The sequence below is a fragment of the Denticeps clupeoides genome, chromosome 3 (assembly GCF_900700375.1).
Source record: "Denticeps clupeoides chromosome 3, fDenClu1.1, whole genome shotgun sequence".
NCBI lineage: Eukaryota > Metazoa > Chordata > Actinopteri > Clupeiformes > Denticipitidae > Denticeps > Denticeps clupeoides.
Genome location: NC_041709.1, coordinates 10,506,881 through 10,526,670, shown reverse-complemented (window position 1 = coordinate 10,526,670; position 19,790 = coordinate 10,506,881). Strand labels below are relative to the sequence as shown.

The window sequence follows — 19,790 nt, the reverse complement described above, 5'->3', positions numbered from 1 at the left end:
CTGTGAGCTAACCCTTGTTTTTCTGCTATTTAAAACTCATCTACACCAAGAACATTATGGACAAGTCTTTTGTAATATGAAATTGAATTGATGGTGAGAAACAGCAGACCTTGAACTGGCAACCTTCCTTGCCCCTAGGCCACTGCCCATATTGGCACTACTATAATTTCACTCATTGCTAAGTCTGTGCTTAATCTCAATGATAATGCCTTATTGATTATAGAACATAGCATCTAGGTAACTGGGGAAGAGGAAAAATTAGGTTCATTTGTTATTTGGATTTTTTTTTTTTTCTTCCTTTGGCTTAGGGCTCACAGCAGATCAACCAGTCTGGTTGTCAGTAGTAACTGTATTGGTAAAAGTTTTATTCAGGATTCCTGATTTGAGTCCACGTTCATGTGGGCTTGGCACCAAGAAATGCACTGTCACATGCATACCCAGTGGCTGAGTTTTTAGCGTACATAGAATATAACTTTATGTAATTCTTCGTAACTTTTTTTTTTTTTTTTTTTTCTTATCAGCTTCACGTTAAATTGAAACTAATAGATAAGAGTAGGACCACATGAACCACTTCACGTTTAATGAATCACACGTTTAACGAACTTCATGTACCACATGTAGGAGGTGGCTGCGCACAGGCTGTACCTGTCCATTTAAAAAAAAAAAAAAATTTACAAATAGTTCTCAAGGGAGCTGAAGAGAAGTGATTCGACTCACCATGTAATAATGTACTGCATGTGTTCATTTCTCAGAGTAACTCTTGTTTGACCACCCACTGGCCCTCCAGGTACAGTGCTCCCTTAAGGTTAAAGTTCATTATAAGCCGAAACCTATATTCAAGTGCAGTATAAAAAGAAAAATACTGAGAGACGTCATATTTTACCAAAGTCCGCATCAATGAAGATTGGATCTGCTCCTGTGACCTTCGCCATGACCTCAAGGTCCCGGTAGTGCCAGCGATTTAATTCCACGTTGTTATGTGGGACAAATGGCTTCCTATGTTCACTCAGCCGTACCACTCCAACCACATCCACTTCATCAGCAACCTGCCAAAAGTGCAAGAAAGCCCACTCATGGTTTTCTATAATTAAAGGTAAAGATACATTATATAAGAGCAAAATGTCTTAAAAAAAAAAAAAAAGTCACACATGGATGACTTCAGAATTAACAACGAAATTTGTTAGCTTTGGGGACTGAAGAAAAACAGTGCATGTTACCTGTCCCTTCGTTCTGGTCTCAGGTCTGATCTTGTCTTTAGGAACATAACCTCTGTTTACCAATATCGTGATTCTGCATGAAAACAGTTATGTTATTTTCATAGATTTAACAGAAAACACGCAATTAATGTATACCTGACCAACAAAAACTGTACCCCAGGTCTGTACAGTAGAATGGAGTAATGACATTGGCTCCAGTCTCGGTACTGGAGGACAGTCTGCCTGCCTCTCGAGCTTCTCTCTCTGGGTCAACAGGTGAGCGAGGCAGGATGTAGAGCTCCTTTGAATGGTCATATTGTCCTCTCACTCTCACACGTCTGTATTCCAGACTGCTCAGCTCCATCAAGCTATCGGGCAAACATATCGACACACATTTCCATTAAACCATGTAGCCACAGCCTTGAAAACATGGAGGATGAGTTTGGTCTTAACTCTTTTTTTCTCGGGTGATGGTGAAATTTTGTTAATGTATTTACTCATTTGGCAAGGGGACAGGCTCCGCTGTGGTCAGGTTCTTCAGTTCCTCAATTAACTTTAATTTCCACTCCCTGCGCCTCACCTGCAGGTCAATCAAATTTACAAAGCTACATTCACTGTCATACACTACCATACTGCCATACAAGTCATTTTAAAAAAGAAAAAAATATGAAATGGTTCAAAACTCTAGACATAAATAATAGATGGAAATGACTCTTAAAGGATGGAATATCTGCATACATGAATACAGAAATGAAATGCTAAAGTGACACAACCACATTAGAGCACCAGCTCTAGAATCGTTACATTGCCTTTAAAAATTGGAATTGACTTTAATGGAATTGATTTTTAAAACGTATTCATGGCCTTGCCCCACAGTATCTGTCTGATCTGCTTCAGTCGTACACTACTTCGCGTGCTCTCAGGTCAGCAGATCATTTGTTGTTAGTCATCCCTAAGACAAGGAGGAAACTTAGGGGTGACCAAGCTTTTTCAGTCGCTTTCCTGCTTTTAAGAGCTCCCTTAAAAACACATATTTTCTCCTTGTGGTTGTTATTATCATATGGTTTTATTTGCTGTCTCGCTCTTCCCCTTTGTCTGTGTACAGCACTTTGGTCAACTGCATTGTTTAAAAGTACGTTAGAAATCAATTTGAACTTGAACAGATGTGATTACATTTACGGCATTTGGCAGAAGGCCTTATCCAGAGCGACTTACAACATGTCTTCATCAACAGTACCATTGATGAAGTGATCAGTTCAGATTCATTCTTGTTGTAGATTCTGTACACAACTTCAACAATAAGAAAGTTACAAGTTAATCTAAATATTATTTAAAGAGGAAGGTCTTGAGCTGCCGTTTGAAAATACTCAGTGAATGAGCTGTTCTGACCTCGAGTGGAAGTTCATTCCACCACTGAGGGGCCAGGACAGAGAAGAGTCTAGATGAGTATTTTGAACCTGATGCATGCAGCTACTGGGAGCCAGTGGAGGGAACGTAGCAGAGGGGTGGTGTGGGAGAATTTGGGAATAATAATGATTACATTATTATTTCACTGTTTATTATTATTTGTAATATTTTTTCTACTCAAACCCATTTCAGTGTTTTGTTCATATAAAACAAGGTCATTTCTAAGTAACCCTAAACTTTTGAACAGCATTGTACATCATAAAGATCTCAGAATAATCTGCACAAGCAATTGCAATTTATAAACAGTTATATTTGACCCATCCAGAGATGCTCGGGGGGCGTCGCATACCTGCCAGGTGCCCAGGCCAAAGGTTGTGACAGGAATCAGCAGCAGCAGCCATTTGAGGAAATAATCTTCTCCTTTCTCTGCCTGTGCTGCGGTGGACGTGGAACGTCTCACCCCGTTTATTAAAACTCCTTTTAAAAACAAAGCCATTACAGTCTCAATAAACACAAGACACTTGGCACTAAGACACCATGTAACATACCGGACCCGGGATTGGGCCAGAGCCGCCTGGGCGCGAACAGCGTCCTCCAGGAGGGACAGACGCGTGTCTGTGCCAAGAATAACTTTCTTTGGATTGTCCTTAGAGAACCGCTAGAAAACGCGAGCATGGACTTCACGCTGCTCATGGCTGCAGACGTTTCGTTCTAGGCCGACTGCATAACGTCCAGAGGGGGGAACCGTTTCGATGTAACCATTTCCGGCGCCGACTGCGCATGCGCGGATCTCACACGCGTTTTCACCAACTCGTTTATTTCTGATACAGGACGCGCTGATGCAGCCTCCGTGGGCACAGGGGTGCTGGACTTTATACTGACCAACGTTTTAATCCGGACCGGTAACAGGTAAATACGAAGGGACACGGTCTATTTTACTTTGTTTTATGAAGCTGCTGAAGACCTGTAGCCTTGCAAGATGACCAGTCTGGCCGAGAAGTGCGACTACCTGGAGAAATTTACCCACCGAGCGCGGCCATTCCAGAACCGAGACGCCAGGAAACGGCCGTTTGGTAAATATTCTTTCTGTTCGGTGTCGTCTTGGTCCCTTTGTAGGGAGGCTGATTACTGAACTTTGTGATCTTGTTGATTATCGGTCTGATTCTTGATCACGTGGGTGGTAGTAGCCTAGTGGGTAACACACTCGCCTGTGAACCAGAAGACCCGGGTTCAAATCCCACTTACTACCTTTGTGTCCCTGAGCAAGACACTTAACCCTGAGTGTCTCCAGGGGGAGACTGTCCCTGTAACTACTGATTGTAAGTCGCTCTGGATAAGGGCGTCTGATAAATGCTGTAAATGTAAATGGTACTCCCCTGTGCGTCGCACACAGTTCCGTTCAGAGGGGCTGGCAACGAAGCTGCACCTTCAAAGAAGAAGAAGAAGGAACAAAAAAAAGCAAAAGGAAAATGTGGCCAGCAACCTGCCATCCCAACCAACCCCAGGACACCCGGCCTGAAAAAGAGCTACGAGGAGACGACAAACGTTACGCTTACCAATGGACCTAGCAAGCTGAAGTCGGAAGGTAAAATAAGCTGCCTTACAAGTTTGTTACTGGATAAATCAGTTGGTGTTCCAACTTGCATGAAATATAAAGACACTGATCATCTTTTATTTTTCTCATGTGTGCAGCCACAGACTTCTCTGTACGAGATATACTGAAACAGAGACTTCACCAGAAGATTGAGGAGTCCCGCGGCCAGGTATATAAGCCATATGCTTTGTGGGTGGGAGGGACATGGAGACGTCACAATTTTGTTTTGGTCCCTGTGTTACTTACAGTATTGTCCAGTAGAGATTTAAGATCTATGGCTCGTTTCCTTTTTCACCCAGGGTCCTCCCAAGGATCCCTCCTCAGGGGAAGTTCAAAAAAAGCGAGAGAAGCGGAAGCAAGAGAGAGAACGTAAGAAGAGGAAGAAGAAAGAGTTGCGACTGAAGAAGCTGGCGGAAAAAAGCAGCAATGGGGTTGTGGACAAAATAGAAGATGCACCTGCACCTCAGCCTGCTCCCACAGTAAAACCAGAAAGGGACACTGCAACCATTATTTTCAACAAAATGGAGACTGGGGAGAATTACACGGACAAACCCACACAAAAGAAGGAGAAAAAGAAGAGAGTGAAGGGCTGCCTCACACCTCTCACTGGGAGAAACTACAAGCAGCTTTTGACTCGAGTGGAACAGAGGAAGGCTCGGCTTGAAGAGCTCAGAGAAAAAGACGAGGAGAAGGCCAAGAAAGAAGAGGACAAAATGAGGTGGACCAACAGCCTCTACAAGGCTGAGGGCATGAAGATCAAAGATAACGAGGACCTCCTTCGTGCCTCGCTGAAGAAGAAGGAGAAGAGGGAAGAGCAGAGGAAAAAGAAATGGAACCAAAGAAGCCAACAGGTGCTGGACAAGATGCAGCGTCGCCAGGACAAGAGGCGAAAAAACATCCAGAAACGAAAGCAAGACAAGCAAGAGAATCGCAAGCAAAAGGCCAGGAAGAAGGGCCGTGTTCTTCCCGAAGATCTCAAGAAGGTTGCGCTGCAGTGATGAAGAACATGTATATGGAGCTTGCTTGGTGCACTTCCCACCATGAAATCAGTGTAGAGGTGTCCTGTACTCTTGTATATAAATATTTCCCTTAATTTCTCATGTTTCGTTGTCTTTTGTGAATCTCACATGCGTTTGGAACGTCTCAAAATTAGGACTTGAGCAGTAGGCAGCCATGACAGCCATTTTTTTTTTTTTGCTCAGTGGCACCTTGGCGGGTCGGGATTCAAACCGGCAACCTGCTGATTACTGAGCCGATTTTAAAAATGAACTTTATGACACACAACCATTCTGCTTTGACACACGTTAGCATTAGCAGTTCCGGAAGTGCCTGTAAGGTTCCCGGATGTTCGGGGGGCGGGGCGTGACGCGACAATTCCCGGCGGCAGGAATTCAGGTGGAAGCGACGTGAGAGGAGCGTCCCTGCTGGAGTAGGTACGGCGGCTGGGAAGTCCTGCTGCTCGCCTGCGAGGTTAAAGAGCGAGCGACCGAGATGACCGAGAGGGAGTTGGAAGCTAACGGCACTGTCGCGCTTCGAAGTGAAGTGACGCGGAGAGCAAGCCGCGATAAAACATTAACCGGGTTTAAATGTGACTGAGCGCGTCACGCGTCGCATGTTAACGGGTATGTGCATGTCTCCTCAAGGTGCACTCTGGTAATGTTGAGAACGGCGGCCGTTTGCGGGAGATTTCTAACACCGTCCGCGTTTCGTACCAAGGTGGGCGTTTCACGGGCCGCTGTTCCCGTTCGGCCAAACGCAGTTCACCCTGGAGCGTCTCCTGTTTCACTCTCTTTCAGGTCACGATGTCTCGCCAACTGCACGCCCGGCGGCTCGAGGGCATCGACAAAAATATATGGTAATGTGACGATTCCTCCCGCACCTCTTCATCTTTAACTGGCATGTCGATGGCATGTGCCTGTGCTTCCTCCGTGCTTCTGTCCCTGCAGGGTGGAGTTCACCCAGCTGGCTGCAGACTACAAGGCTGTGAACCTTGGCCAAGGCTTTCCGGACTTCTCCCCTCCCGCCTTTATCCAGGAGGCTTTCTGCAAAGCAGTGGGTGGCGGTTGCACCATGCACCAGTATACCCGCGCCTTTGTAAGGCCGATGTCACCGTGATGCGCCATTTACAGCTCATGGAAAGCACTGCCGTGTGTGTATGTAAAAAAAAATATTCCGGTTTATCTGCAGGGTCATCCACCTCTTGTGAAAATCCTGGCAAAATTCTTCGGAAGGGTTTTGGGCAGGGACATAGACCCCTGGGAGGACATCTTGGTGACGGTGGGGGCCTACGAGGCACTATTCTGCTCATTTCAGGCACTGATTGATGAGGGAGATGAGGTAATTCTGACTACATGGATTATACGTCCGATTATACAGAGTAATTGATGTTTGTAAAGTTTGCTGCTTTTTCTTGTCAGGTGATTATTATTGAGCCCTTCTTTGACTGCTACCAGCCAATGGTGAAAATGGCAGGAGGCACGGCTGTCTATGTGCCCCTAAGACCTGTGAGTAAATCAGAAGCTGCTTTAAATCTGTGCCAAAGCCCTACTGTTTCCTCTGTGTAATTGAGAAGCGGAAGCATACAACAGCAAGCTTATGTGACTGTATAGCCATGTCTGTCCTCTAATCCCTGTTTTGTGTGTGTTGGCCTCAGCGATCAGGCAGCGGCATGGCGCTGTCCAGTGCTGATTGGATATTATCGCCAGAAGAGCTTGAGGGTAAATTCACTCCTCGCACCAAAGCCATAGTGATCAACACCCCAAACAACCCACTGGGGAAGGTGAGAATGTGTGCAGAAAGTTGCCTGAAGTGTGCATGTAGATAAATATGCTCATGCTTAGTATGTTAACATGCTTTTGATTCCAACCCTCACCTGGTCCAGGTGTTCCAGAAGGAGGAACTGCAGGTGATTGCAGACCTGTGTGTGAAGCATGACGTGGTTTGTATCAGTGATGAAGTTTATGAGTGGCTGACTTATGATGGAGCCAAACATGTGAAGATAGGTGAGAACTGTTGTTGTTGGCGAATCTTCCTGAATAAAATGTAAAATCATCATTGAAGTCCATGTTTTCTTTTGTAGCCAGCCTTCCTGGAATGTGGGAGAGAACAGTGACCATTGGGAGTGCAGGGAAGACCTTCAGTGCCACTGGATGGAAGGTTAGTTGCATCAGTTGTGTGTTCAGTGGTTCAAATGTTGAATTCATAGCAATGAATTTTGTCTGCAACACAGGTGGGCTGGGCAGTGGGACCAAGGAGAGTCATGACACACCTGAAGACAGTTCATCAGAACTCTATTTATCACTCTGCCACTGCAGCACAGGTAAGGAGCTTCTGCTGAGATGAAAGATAGATTGCCTAGGAATGGATATACTTGTCTTAAATTAATTTGTGAGTGTGTACATACAGTTTGTTGTCAACAGGAAGACTAATCGTCACCACTAGGGGGCAGGTCAAGCTCACCTCCTTGTGTCTTTCATGGTGCACTCATTTTCCTAACCAATATATACATGTTGAAAATGCAAGGCGGCCGAGTTGCACCAATGTTTACATAGATTAATGCATGTATATCCATATATCAGGCTGCATGTTTGGTCTCGAAAAATATATTTCATCCTTCTGTTTCTTAGTAACTATATCGTTACTGTTTAGGAGGCTGTTGCAGTTGGATTTCAGAGGGAGTATGATTGCTTTGGCACTAAGGAAAGTTACCTTAAGCAGCTGCCTGAGATGCTGCATCATAAACGTCTTAGACTGGCTCAGTGTCTGCAAAGCGTAGGTCTGCAGCCGATACTGCCGCAGGGAGGATATTTTATGATTGCAGATATATCCAGCCTCAGTGAGTACATATAGGGAACTGTTGAAACCCTAGTCCTGATCTAAATAACAAGAACTTTACATTTATAATAAGATACGCTGTTCTATGTTTAAAATGTTTTTTCTATATGTGCTTTTTAGAGGTAGACTTCAATGATCCAAGTGCTCAAGATGAACCATATGACTACAGATTTGTTAAGTGGCTTATAAAAGAGAAGGTAATCACCATTAGAATGTCTGTAACAGTGACAAAAAGAACAATATGCTATGTCTATCTGAATTTCATTATCTACATTTACATTTTTTTAAGGGTTTGGCAACTATCCCTGTGTCAGCGTTTTACAGCCCAGAACACCAAAAAGACTTCCAAAACTACATCAGGTTCTGCTTTGTCAAGGTAACCTGATTTAAAAAAATTACTGTCAATTGTAACTTTATGTTTTCAGAAAGTTCAGTGTGCATACCAATGCATTCTAATTTTTTTGTTTAATTAGGAGAATGCAACGCTAAATGCAGCCGAAGAAATCCTTAAACAGTGGAACATCAGGGAATTAAAATGAAAGAGCAAAGGAACTTACAATTCAAATTTTGCAATACGATACACATCCTGCACTCCTGAATGTGTAAAATCATGTGGTATTTCTGTAAATGTGTATGTTGCTGAATAATGTAATGATTACAATACAAATGATGGATATTAATGATATTAATGTACCAGTCATTGTTCTGTAGTATCACAATCTCTTAAAATATAAAACTGGTACTTGACCTGTAAATTCTAAATGTCTATTTTGAAACCTAATAGTTTTTTAATGAACATTTAAATACAATAAAGTTAACAAAATTCATGTCATTTGTATATATTAATCTGTCTCAAAATTCTAACCACTTATTTAAAAAGTATGTAAAAAGCTATGAATTTCAATTCACAACAGTGTTGCCAAACAATGGTAGAGAAGAGGGATCTGAATGTTGAGCAGATCCTTGGTAAAAGTACAGTTGGGAATAGGGAGTATACAGCACTCTGCTGCAATACAAGCCAGTGAAAACAAAACTAATTTTATATCCAGGTAGCCAGCATTTTTGTTAACATAACAAAAACTGCCGAAAATTCATTTAATCAATGGCATTATGTGTACAGAGAAAGAGACACATCTCTAGACCTCAACAGTGAAAGTGATTGTGAAACAAGCACAGCACATGGTGCACACAACAAAATGTGTCCTCTACCTTTAACCATCACCCATAGTGAGAAGTGAAGTGATTGTCACATATGATACACAGAAGGACAGCACACGGTGCACAAAGTGAAATTTGTCTTCTGCATTTAACCCATCACCCTGAGTGAACAGTGGGCAGCCATGACAGGCGCCCAGGGAGCAGTGTGTGTGCGGACAGTGCTTTGCTCACTGGCACCTTGGCGGATTGGGATTCGAACCGGCAACCTTCTGATTACGGGGCCGTTTCCTCAACCGCTAGGCTTGGGACAACACCGCAAATATTGAGTCTTTGCATAAACTTCATTATTTGCCATATTATTATTTAAATTGCCAATATTATTATTTATAATTATATCTCAATAGACCACAGAAACAACTCACAAAACGATCTAAAAACATGAAAGCATGCAAATTTTGTGAAAACCAGAAATGCTGTCGCTCTCAAAACTCTTGGCCAGGACCGTATGTCTGATACAGCTGAGAAAAGCAACCCATGGCTGCGTTTGACTTTTCAGCGGGTGCTTTTGTCACGCAGACCGACCAAACGTTCACTGTGGGCGGGCTTTTATTTTGACGTCGACCGGAAGCTGCCTCGGCGTAGCCGGTTCCTCGCTTCACCCGGACTGGTTCGCGTCTGTCTCCGTCAGCCTGCCGCTCCTGCAGGTAGGGCCTGTGGCGAAGATGGCGACGGACAAGCAGAAGCACGAAGGCCGGGTGAAGATTGGACATTACATCCTCGGGGACACGCTCGGGGTGGGGACGTTTGGAAAAGTCAAGGGTACGTCGGAACGTTTGTTCCCCCCCGACGCTGCAGAGCGAATGTCGGGGAGTGCCGTCGTGAGATAGCAGCCGGGCTAACGCTAGCCACCTCCCGACGGGCTCTGCACTTAATCCTCACCAGCACTTGTTGGCCGGTCGGCCCGTCCGGAGAGCAGTTTTACTTGACAAGACAGCCGTCGCGACCCGGCTGAAACGACGCGCCCGGGACATTTACTGTATGTCCGGCTGTTTTAGTTTATTATTTTTTTTTTGCTCTTTGCGTGTTTTTTTTTTTGTTGCTGCTGTTCTCCCGCTCCTGCAGATGTCCTTCTCACAGTTTACAGCTCACCTAAACGTTTAAATCGAGTGTCCATTTAAACGTAACTTTGTTGAACGTGACGTAATTTGGCACCAGGGTTTCGTCAGATGTCGTCACAGTTCACAAACATGGGCGACGTTCTTTGCGTGACGTCACGGTGGAGTTCTCGCCTGAATAGAAACGCGTGGTTTTATTTAAGAACTGTACCTTTTTATTTTAGAGTGTGGATGGGATTCTCCTCTCTGTTTTTCTGCTTCGCATGCACTAATAATTTCGATGTGAATACCAGTTTAAGTTTCTTCTCTTGTCTATATCCAACAGCCGGAATCCAGTGAGCACACTGTATTTACTTTAGCTCAGTGTTTTTATCGATCCTGGTCCTGAAGGGCTTTTTCCAGGTTTTTTTTTCTCCAACCTAGATTGCTTACTTATTATTCAGCCATTGGGACACCTGACCTTCACTCTGGCCTACAGGACCAGGAATCGCTGCACTGCGGTAGCTTCATACATAACCATACCTCGGTATTTTCGATCACTTTATTCAGATGCTAAGTTAATGCAACTTCATTACACTTTAAGCGGGCAGACAGTGACCTTAGCAACTAAGACCTACCTGTGGTCCTCTGCACTTTTGCTTATTTGACAAAAAAAAATTATCATCATGAGTGTGTTTTGAATGCTAATTATCAGATCTTATGATGTGTGAAGAGTTGTTAGAGTAACAAGCTGGTTGTGTGCAGAGATTATCCATCAACTGTTTCACTTGTTTCAGGATGAGCATCTTAACTTCCTTGATGTTTGATCTTTTAATAGACTTTATCATGCTATTTGATCCTGTCATTTACATTGCAGAATTTACTTTATATCTTACTCACCTTAACATAAAGTTATGGGTGCATATTTGGAAATGACTCCTTGTGTTTTGATCACTGATGCACTTGGTCAGGGTATTGATTTTGCTGGTGTTGATCAGGTATCATCCGGCCAACCAAATCCATTGTGATTGTGTGGAATGAGCATTTTAGCCAGTTACATTTACGTTCATGGCTACTGCTAGTTTTCTCATTATGGCATTTGTTTTAGTGGCAAAAAGGTTTTATGGGACTGGTTGCACCTTTTAGTATTTCACTAATGGGATGCATGGATTATTGTGCTCAGAGCTGCAGGTTTTGATTTTTATTTTATTTTTTGCAAATTTCATCTGCCGTTTCTTTTCTGCCAGTCTTTTCCTTTGTCGCGCTGCTTATGTGCATTGATTTGCATTTGCTCCGCAGTCCCCCAGTGTCTGTCCACCAGCCAAGTCTGTGTCAGTGAGAAGGTGTTGTTGCCGCCTCTTGGCTTTAACGCTTGCTTTGGCATCCGCAGTGGGGCAGCATGAGCTCACCAAGCACCAAGTGGCAGTGAAGATCCTCAACAGGCAGAAGATCCGCAGCCTGGATGTAGTGGGGAAGATCCGCAGGGAGATTCAGAACCTCAAGCTCTTCCGACATCCTCACATCATTAAACTGTAAGAAATGGGGGTGGCTGACGGGGATTGGTGATGGCTACTCCATGCCTTTCTTGTGTGACCATTCTGTTGTGTGTGTGTGTGTGTGTAAATTGTACTTTTCTGATGCAGAGGTGTGGCAATATTCTCTTGCACATTGTATGTTGAAATGCCTTTCATCTCCTGCTCACCCTGCTCATGATCATGTTTATCTAGGATTTGTCTCCAAAATGATATTTTTTTAATCCACACTATGTAAAGACTGGACTTTTCCCCTTTTGACATCACTGTTGTGGTTTTTAATGTTTCATGTGACCACAGAGGGTTCCTTCTGATGGGAGTTTCCGGGGTTTCGTCCCCAGTGACCTTGACCAGTGCTTTTGCTCATGTTTTCTTTGAAATGTTCCAGAGCTTTAGGGAAAAGGAAGTGCAAGAAATTAAGAGTAATTGGGGGGCTGGACAAATAAGGACCTATGCAAGCAATTTCCTCAACCTTTATTCTGTTAGTAATGATTCTGATTTGTGACTTAATTGACTTATGTATAGTTTGATTCAACAGAATCAGAACCTTTGAATCTGAACCAAAACAATTATCATCCCACAATTTGACTTTTTGCAAAGGTAAACAGACCTTGTTTAATCTCTAGATCAGCATTATTCAGATCCAGTCCCCAGATCAAAATTTTTTTTGGTCAGACCCACAGTCCCGAACGTCCTTATTCATGACTTACTGATAATGGTGCTCTGACAGTCTTTTTGTTAACACAATGATAAGCCTAGCCCTGCTTGAGGTGATGGACGTACTTTGGTTCCTGTCATTTACTTACTTACTTGGTCTTTCCACTTTTTATATAAATGATTTACTGACAAGATGGATTATGTTATTAGAATATTTAATAATTAATTTCTCTACCAGATATCAGGTGATCAGCACGCCCACGGACATCTTCATGGTGATGGAGTATGTGTCTGGTGGGGAACTCTTTGATTACATCTGTAAAAATGGAAAGGTATGGAATGTTTATCGCATTTTTTGTCAGAAATACCCACAGCTGTACTGTTGCACAATATATTCTAAACGTGTCTGCACTTTAAATCCAGTATGATAATCAGGTCTGCTTGTTTTTCTCTGTAGCTGGATGAGAAGGAGAGCAGAAGGTTGTTCCAGCAGATCATTTCTGCAGTGGACTACTGCCATCGGCACATGGTGGTGCACAGAGACCTCAAGCCAGAGAATGTCCTTTTGGATGCTCACATGAATGCCAAAATAGCTGATTTTGGTAAGGATTAGGTCACCCTGGGCCTGTGTAGAGATGAAAGTAACAAAATCATTTCATTTTCCATTGGACTAGACACAAAAGCATGAATTAGTCCAAGATTAGCTTTAAAGTGGGGGTCACTGTAAAAGTAGAAATCATATAAATCAAGGTTTCATTCAACTTTACGCTGTTTTCTGTGCAGATCAGTTGGTTGGCATGTTACCTTAAAAATGAATTAGTTAAAGTTACTTTCAAAAAGTAACTGAGTTACTAACTCAAACAAAAGTAACTTAAAATATTCAAATATGTCAAAATGTGGATGCTCCATCTCCTCCTTCTTTACCGAGGTTTATGATCCCATCAACTTTTACATTGTTGGCCACTAGTTTTGATGAAGCTCCTTTCATCATCTCAAGCTTCATCAGATTTTAATTGTTATAATAAAGGGCATAATGTGCATTCAACATGTACATTCTTACCTTTAATGTCATCAAGGAAATAGTCATTTCTGTATTTTCACTGTAAAACACTACGTTTCAACTCCTGTAAACACACGCACCCACTTCTGCCTCTGGTTTGCCTACCATGAAGTTTAACTCAATCTTAGCCAATTATCATTACTTTGGCAGTTGTCTTGCCCCACACCAAAGAAAATAAACACTTTCCTTCTCCTGTGGATTTTTTTTTTGTGGTAACACTGTTATTCCTATCACTGGTGCAGACTAATGTTTAGTTCACTTCTGTGGTCTGTATTGTCCGTGTCCATGCATTATGGTGATTTGCATTCTAATGAACCACAGTTGCATTTTCTTTGATATGATTAACCTGTTTTTTTTTGTTGTTTTTTTTGAAGGTTTGTCAAATATGATGTCAGATGGGGAATTTCTTCGAACAAGTTGTGGTTCTCCAAATTATGCAGCTCCTGAGGTCATCTCTGGAAGGTATGACATTGCTGTAAAACTACTAATACTATAATAAAACAAAAATGCTTGTGGATAGTAGGGGTGTTCGAAAATATCAATACAGCAATATATTTAGATATTTTACATGGATATATTAGTACAGGGAGATCAAATATTGATTTTGTTGTATACAAATTGTCCTTTTCTGAGTTATGTTTTGGCTTAATTATCAATGTAATGTGATTAACACTTCATACACAGCATCTTGTATATCAGCTCTGTTTTTACATTTTCAATGAACTATAGTATATCACAATATATACAGTATCAAATATGTATCATAATTATGACATAATCGTATCGTGACCCATGCATTGTGATGCGTATCGTATTGAGAGATCCTTGCCAATACACACTCCTAGTGGCTAGTGATGTTTCTGATTATTTTAGTGAGGTCTTTTTTTCCTCTGAAGGTTATACGCTGGACCTGAGGTGGACATCTGGAGCAGCGGTGTGATTCTATATGCCTTGCTGTGCGGGACGCTGCCATTCGATGACGATCACGTGCCAACACTGTTCAAGAAGATTTGCGACGGCATCTTCTTCACGCCACAGTACCTGAACCCTTCAGTCATCAGCCTCCTCAAGCACATGCTGCTGGTGGACCCAATGAAGAGGGCCACCATCAAAGAGATTCGGTCAGCCTGTGTTGTTGTTATAAGAATCTAGTATTTTGCTAAGAAATCTTATGATCATGACTCACCCTGACTGCTCCTGCAGGGAGGATGAGTGGTTTAAGCAGGACCTGCCCAAGTATCTCTTCCCAGAGGATGCCTCCTACAGCAGCAACATGATCGATGAAGAGGCATTGAAGGAAGTGTGTGAGAAGTTCGAGTGCACTGAGGAGGAAGTGCTCAATTGCCTTTACAGGTGCAGTCAAAATTCACCTCGTTCACACAAACCTTCCTTTTTCCTTTGTAATAAACAGTTGTTTATCATTCACTAGTTTTTGCAACTTAACTCTAAAATTTTGGAGGGTTTCTTCACAAGTGGAAAACATTAGTCTTTGTCTCTGGGTATGTGGGTAGACAGAGTGATTTACTATGATAACCAGCATAGTAAGAACGCTTTAGTCTTGCCTGAAACATGTGAATAAGTTAGCCTTAAACAAAATGGTTTTGTTAGACCTTTATTTCTTAAATGCAGATTTTTTATCTTCTTTCCATATGGTTTTCCTTAACATTCCTAGCCGGAACCACCAGGACCCCCTGGCTGTAGCATATCACCTCATCATTGATAATCGGCGCATCATGAGCGAAGCAAAAGACTTCTACCTGGCCTCCAGCCCACCAGACTCTTTCTTGGATGATCTCCCCGCCCACCATGCAGCAAAGCCCCACCCAGAGCGTGTGCCATTCTTAATTGCTGAGACCCAGCCCCGCCCACGACACACCTTAGACGAACTAAACCCCCAAAAGTCCAAGCACATGGGCGTCAGACGTGCCAAGTGGCATCTTGGCATCCGCAGCCAGAGCAGGCCCAATGATATCATGAGCGAAGTGTGTCGGGCTATGAAGCAATTGGATTATGAGTGGAAGGTAAGTGAGGGATGAGGAGGTGTTTAGAGCGAGAAAAAGGACAGAAAAACATGGAATAGCCTTTTGTCTGAATGTTTGAGGGACTGTGAGGAGATATAGAAATGCGACTGGTTCAGACAGCTGTTGTAGGCCTTTAAACCAAGGGCTTGTAAGTCTGGAGCATTTTTAAAGGTCCCATTACATGAAAATTTCACTCTTTGAGATTATTTAACATTAAAATGAGTTAGCCTGTCTCTGTTGTTTTTTGTTTTTTTTTGGGAGACATTGCGGTTGGTGAATGGTGTTGATGACATCATTTCCGCAAAATGCCTGCTCACTTCTATTTGCCGCTCTCCTCCTCATTTGCATTTAAAGCTACAAACACACAGAAACTGTGCATCCTTTGGAATTCTCATTGCGGGACTGGATAAAAGTGACTGTAACTGCACCAAGGCTGAATTTCAGAACGAAACTTCAGATACTGTATTAGTGGACCACTAAGACCTATATAAAAGCAAAAACAATTTCATGTCATGGGACCTTTTAAAGTTACCTTTGGTTAAACAGGTTCTTGTACAATTCAAATGTAATGACACAGTGGTGAGTACTTTGCAAATCAAAATCAGGCCTTTGCCCAGCACAGTTTAATTTTTGTGTGTGAAGAGTTCATGTCTAATCTAAGTATATAATTAGCCTTTTGTGAGAAATTAGTGAAAGCTGGCCACAACCTGTTCCTGTTTAATATTAACAGGATGGTTCATCTCTCTCCCTTGCATGGGTACCTGCTCACTATGACCATCCACAGGGCAAGTTCCATCAAATGGTTACAGCTCATCTTCATTTGAGTACAAAACACTCGAACCTGCATGCAGCAAGCTTTACTGTGAACAGCCAATTGTTTAAGTTCATAATGGAAGCCCTGCTGATTAGATTTCATATCAACTCTAGTCATGGGAGCTATTGAGTCTCTCCTTTACTAAAAGAGCCCAGCAGCTAGTAAGACTGTTCTGTTGCATGCAGGATGGTGTTTGTTTAGCTTGACTGGAAAAAATGAATCTGCTTTTTTTCTGAGGAAATGAGTGGTTTCCTCTTCCTGACAGGGGGGTCACTTTCTTTTTTGTTTATTCTCTTCTGCTGTCTACCAAGCCGTTTGAAGGACTGTGAAATCCTGCCAGATCAGTCTCAATGTCACAGCCTGTATGCAACTCTAATAACCAAAGCACATTTTTCTTTTGTGTCAACCTTTATCTTTAGATAAATGAAATTGCAGGCTGTTATGAGAAAAGCATTGATCTGGATTACATTTTAACTGTAATGTATATTTACTGTATTAGCGTGTTATGAGTTTGCACCAGGAGCTCACACGTTTACCCCTGACTCTGCAGGTAGTGAATCCGTATTACCTGCGCGTGCGCAGGAAGAATCCGGTCACAGGAACACAGTCCAAGATGAGCCTGCAGCTTTACCAGGTGGACAGTAGGACCTATCTTCTGGACTTCAGGAGCATAGATGGTAATTTGTGGCAGCAGTATCCATACACCATTTATTATTGGATCGTAATAGCACATGATCTCCTTAATAAAAGCAGAATGAATTGTTCTCTGAGGTCAGATTAAAACTTTTGTCCATTTTATTGTCGTTCATATGTTTGCATCCTTACATTTGCAACCCTTCTCGCTCTGTTTGGGCCCACAGATGATATGATTGAAGCTAAGTCTGGGACTGCTACACCTCACCGCTCTGGCTCAGTAGGAAACTACAGAATGGCTCTGAAGAACGATAAGAACGAGAGAAATGAGTGTGACGGGGAAACCTCTGCCCCTTCCACCCCACCAGTGGGTCTAGGGAAGGCTTCTGAGGGCTCTCTGGCCTCCTCTCTCACCTCGTCTGTGGACTCCACTGGGGGCGAGTCTTACCCCCGGGCTGGCAGCCACACCATTGAGTTCTTTGAGATGTGCGCAAACCTCATAAAGCTGCTTGCACGATAACTCGCAGTCATAACGCCTTCTCTGACTCTCTCTCTTTCTCTCTGTTCTTCAGTATCTTTCTCTCCCAGTGTCTTTTATAGCAATAAGCATGCGGGCAGGCATTCATGGCTCCATTTATCCCACTTTCATGGTTGAGCTCTGATTGGGTCATGGTGTCACCACCGCAACGGCTTAGCCCTCTGATAGGGGAATGAGGAAGCAGTAGAGAGAGGAATCACCAGACAGGGCTGCAGTAAAAAGACGTATCTCTAAGAGGTGATTGCTAAGCCACTTTATAGTCACAGTTGAATACTATTTTACAGATGGTTTTACAGTTCTTCACGAAGATTTTTGTGTCCCTGGTGTGCACAGTGAGTAAGTAGTCCACTGGTGCACCTGAGGAGAGATACACTGAGCTTGATGTACTGTATTCAGAGGGGTTTGCATTCCTTTTGGACTAAGGTAACCTCTTTTTTTCCCTCCCTTTCCGAGTGATGTCTGTTATGCCCAATTGATGGATGGCATTAAAGGAAGCAAGAAGCACTTTTGCACAGTTTTCTTTAGTACCTGCTGCTCACCGACGGTAGTTTGAATACCCCTGGATAGAGCTTTTTTTTTCTCCCCATCATGATTATTTGTCTTGTCACAGTTTGAATGAATTTCTTCCCACATGCAGTACATTTCTATTTGTGTGTGTGTGTGTGTGTGTGTGTGTGTGTATATATACACACACACACACACACACAAAATTGCATTTCAATCTACTATATTTATCAATGCTTTAAGTAAGGGTAGTTCATTATAATGGGAATTATGGACTTGTAATGATTATTATTTTTTAAATATCCTTTATTGCTGGATGATATTTTATTCCATGTAATGCTCTTAACTTTTTTCTATTATTATTTAGATTATAGTTTGATACCATTGGATAGACCTCAAATATGGACAAATTATATTCAAGTAGAAATCAATCTGAAATTAGATATGCGGTGAAGCACTTCATAACTGTAGTGAAACACTGTATTTTTTTCTTTCTGGTGAAGGCGCACAAAACGTGCATGCACTGACTATTTTGGTGGACAAAGTGCAGCATTCTTAATTGAAAGTGGTGTCTTATTTATGATCTTGAATTATGAATACAAATATATTGCTGCACCACAAAATATCTGTGTCTATCCTTAAAGACAAATTAGCCTCTGTCAGTCTTTCTGCTGCCTTATCTTAATAATTACTGTTGAGTGCTTGTATTTGTTGAGCAAGGTGCATCACATGACCCTCATGTATCTGTGGGCTTTTCCATTACAGGTGATGGAATGTCTGGTGTGAAGCATTATTTTATTGCCTGTGACCCTTTAGGAGTATTTGCCTCTGGACAAAAAAGAAAAATAAGTAGAGTACTTGGTGTAATACCAGGTATGTGATTGTGTGCAAGCAACAAATAACAGATGTCGGGAGGGAAAGCATATATTGCTGACTTTGTCTTAACTGCTTTAAAAAATCCTTACTTTATTTTTCTTGGTATACGGAAAGGGACCCAACTATGAGGTTTGACCAGTGTAAAATTCTTGATTGTGTAAATATATATACAAAAAAAAAAAAAAGATTTGTACACACAACTGCCTAAATAAACATTTACAATGCACTACTGTTTTTTCTTATTTCTTTCAGTGCTTTGCAAGTGACTATAAATTAGTGTAGTGTGGGAGTCTTTATATATTATATTCTGAGGGAATATTTTCTTCACTGTCCAGGTCAGGGTCTGAGGAACTTTCTGCACACTCCCTGGACAGGCACATTTTTAATCGCGTAACAACTCTGGTCTGGTAAATTAAAACTAAAGGCCAACATTTTTTTTTTATTGTCAGCATGTTGACGATCTTCAGTTGTGTGATCGATCACACAGCTGTTTAGCTACCAGTTTGAGTGTGTCTGCGTGCTAAGGAAGCATTTCCGAACGAGAGCCCAGTTTCATAAGTTCATATGTGTTGTAGTCTGTTTCTGTGCAATTTCTTTCCACCAGTAGATGTCATGCTTTAACAACATAACTGTCATTCTTATTGTTAATACGATTTAAAGCCTATAATTTAAAAATCTATCTAAAATATCTTAAATATCTTAAAATATCTTAAATAAAGTGACTTCTCACACATAAGAACAAACCTGTTCCTGGGATAACCATACAATACACATAACGCCTGCACTGAATATTGGCTGCTGGCTCCCTCTAGTGTTTCATTTTCCAATGTCAAAATGAATACTTAATCTAGGTTGTGGGTGACTGCTCCCAT

The 19,790-nt window shown here is 42.2% G+C and overlaps 4 protein-coding genes across 11 annotated transcripts; 3 read left to right on the top strand and 1 right to left on the bottom strand.

Moving 5' to 3' along the window:
* Positions 1-558: 558 nt before the first annotated feature.
* surf1 (SURF1 cytochrome c oxidase assembly factor) lies at positions 559-3,381 on the bottom strand. The gene is made up of 8 exons (XM_028974860.1): positions 3,152-3,381; positions 2,953-3,080; positions 1,694-1,776; positions 1,373-1,564; positions 1,218-1,290; positions 884-1,046; positions 718-799; positions 559-645 (listed from the first exon to the last, which is right to left on the bottom strand). Exons 1-8 carry the CDS (start codon positions 3,294-3,296, stop codon positions 579-581), a joined length of 933 nt encoding a protein of 310 aa, XP_028830693.1. The 5' UTR covers positions 3,297-3,381; the 3' UTR covers positions 559-578.
* Positions 3,362-5,297, top strand: surf6 (surfeit 6). The gene is made up of 4 exons (XM_028974859.1): positions 3,362-3,676; positions 3,997-4,188; positions 4,296-4,366; positions 4,497-5,297. Exons 1-4 carry the CDS (start codon positions 3,583-3,585, stop codon positions 5,193-5,195), a joined length of 1,056 nt encoding a protein of 351 aa, XP_028830692.1. The 5' UTR covers positions 3,362-3,582; the 3' UTR covers positions 5,196-5,297.
* A 164-nt stretch (positions 5,298-5,461) lies between these two features.
* Positions 5,462-8,858, top strand: kyat1 (kynurenine aminotransferase 1). Of its 8 annotated transcripts, none has more exons than XM_028972891.1 (14): positions 5,463-5,734; positions 5,841-5,913; positions 5,994-6,052; positions 6,144-6,291; positions 6,385-6,534; positions 6,615-6,701; positions 6,851-6,976; positions 7,079-7,199; positions 7,277-7,353; positions 7,427-7,516; positions 7,846-8,032; positions 8,152-8,228; positions 8,321-8,407; positions 8,505-8,858. In XM_028972891.1, the coding sequence occupies exons 2-14, from the start codon at positions 5,854-5,856 to the stop codon at positions 8,568-8,570; spliced, it is 1,335 nt and encodes a 444-aa protein (XP_028828724.1). In that variant the 5' UTR covers positions 5,463-5,734; positions 5,841-5,853; the 3' UTR covers positions 8,571-8,858. The 8 variants fall into 8 exon arrangements, with proteins under 8 accessions (XP_028828728.1, XP_028828726.1, XP_028828724.1 ...); XM_028972892.1 differs by having other exon boundaries at positions 5,582-5,630; XM_028972895.1 differs by lacking the exon at positions 5,841-5,913 and having other exon boundaries at positions 5,462-5,626.
* Positions 8,859-9,972: 1,114 nt separating this feature from the next.
* On the top strand, positions 9,973-19,103 carry prkaa1 (protein kinase, AMP-activated, alpha 1 catalytic subunit). The gene is made up of 9 exons (XM_028974695.1): positions 9,973-10,008; positions 12,711-12,804; positions 12,930-13,074; positions 13,907-13,994; positions 14,429-14,653; positions 14,736-14,885; positions 15,205-15,553; positions 16,918-17,044; positions 17,228-19,103. Exons 2-9 carry the CDS (start codon positions 12,745-12,747, stop codon positions 17,518-17,520), a joined length of 1,437 nt encoding a protein of 478 aa, XP_028830528.1. The 5' UTR covers positions 9,973-10,008; positions 12,711-12,744; the 3' UTR covers positions 17,521-19,103.
* Positions 19,104-19,790: the final 687 nt, after the last annotated feature.

Excerpts from the sequence above, each read along its gene's own strand:
- surf1 (XM_028974860.1), bottom strand. The coding sequence starts at position 3,296 with ATGAGCAGCGTGAAGTCCATGCTCGCGTTTTCTAGCGGTTCTCTAAGG. Across the intron at positions 1,291-1,372 it reads TTCTACTGTACAGACCTGGG|AATCACGATATTGGTAAACA; the intron begins GTACAGTTTTTG and ends GTTTTCATGCAG. Across the intron at positions 800-883 it reads CTTCATTGATGCGGACTTTG|GGAGCACTGTACCTGGAGGG; the intron begins GTAAAATATGAC and ends TTTAACCTTAAG.
- surf6 (XM_028974859.1), top strand. The coding sequence starts at position 3,583 with ATGACCAGTCTGGCCGAGAAGTGCGACTACCTGGAGAAATTTACCCAC. Across the intron at positions 3,677-3,996 it reads CGCCAGGAAACGGCCGTTTG|TTCCGTTCAGAGGGGCTGGC; the intron begins GTAAATATTCTT and ends CGTCGCACACAG. Across the intron at positions 4,367-4,496 it reads TTGAGGAGTCCCGCGGCCAG|GGTCCTCCCAAGGATCCCTC; the intron begins GTATATAAGCCA and ends TTTTTCACCCAG.
- kyat1 (XM_028972889.1), top strand. Across the intron at positions 6,702-6,850 it reads TCTATGTGCCCCTAAGACCT|CGATCAGGCAGCGGCATGGC; the intron begins GTGAGTAAATCA and ends TGTTGGCCTCAG. Across the intron at positions 8,033-8,151 it reads TGCAGATATATCCAGCCTCA|AGGTAGACTTCAATGATCCA; the intron begins GTGAGTACATAT and ends TGTGCTTTTTAG.
- prkaa1 (XM_028974695.1), top strand. The coding sequence starts at position 12,745 with ATGGTGATGGAGTATGTGTCTGGTGGGGAACTCTTTGATTACATCTGT. Across the intron at positions 14,654-14,735 it reads GCCACCATCAAAGAGATTCG|GGAGGATGAGTGGTTTAAGC; the intron begins GTCAGCCTGTGT and ends CTGCTCCTGCAG. Across the intron at positions 15,554-16,917 it reads AATTGGATTATGAGTGGAAG|GTAGTGAATCCGTATTACCT; the intron begins GTAAGTGAGGGA and ends CTGACTCTGCAG.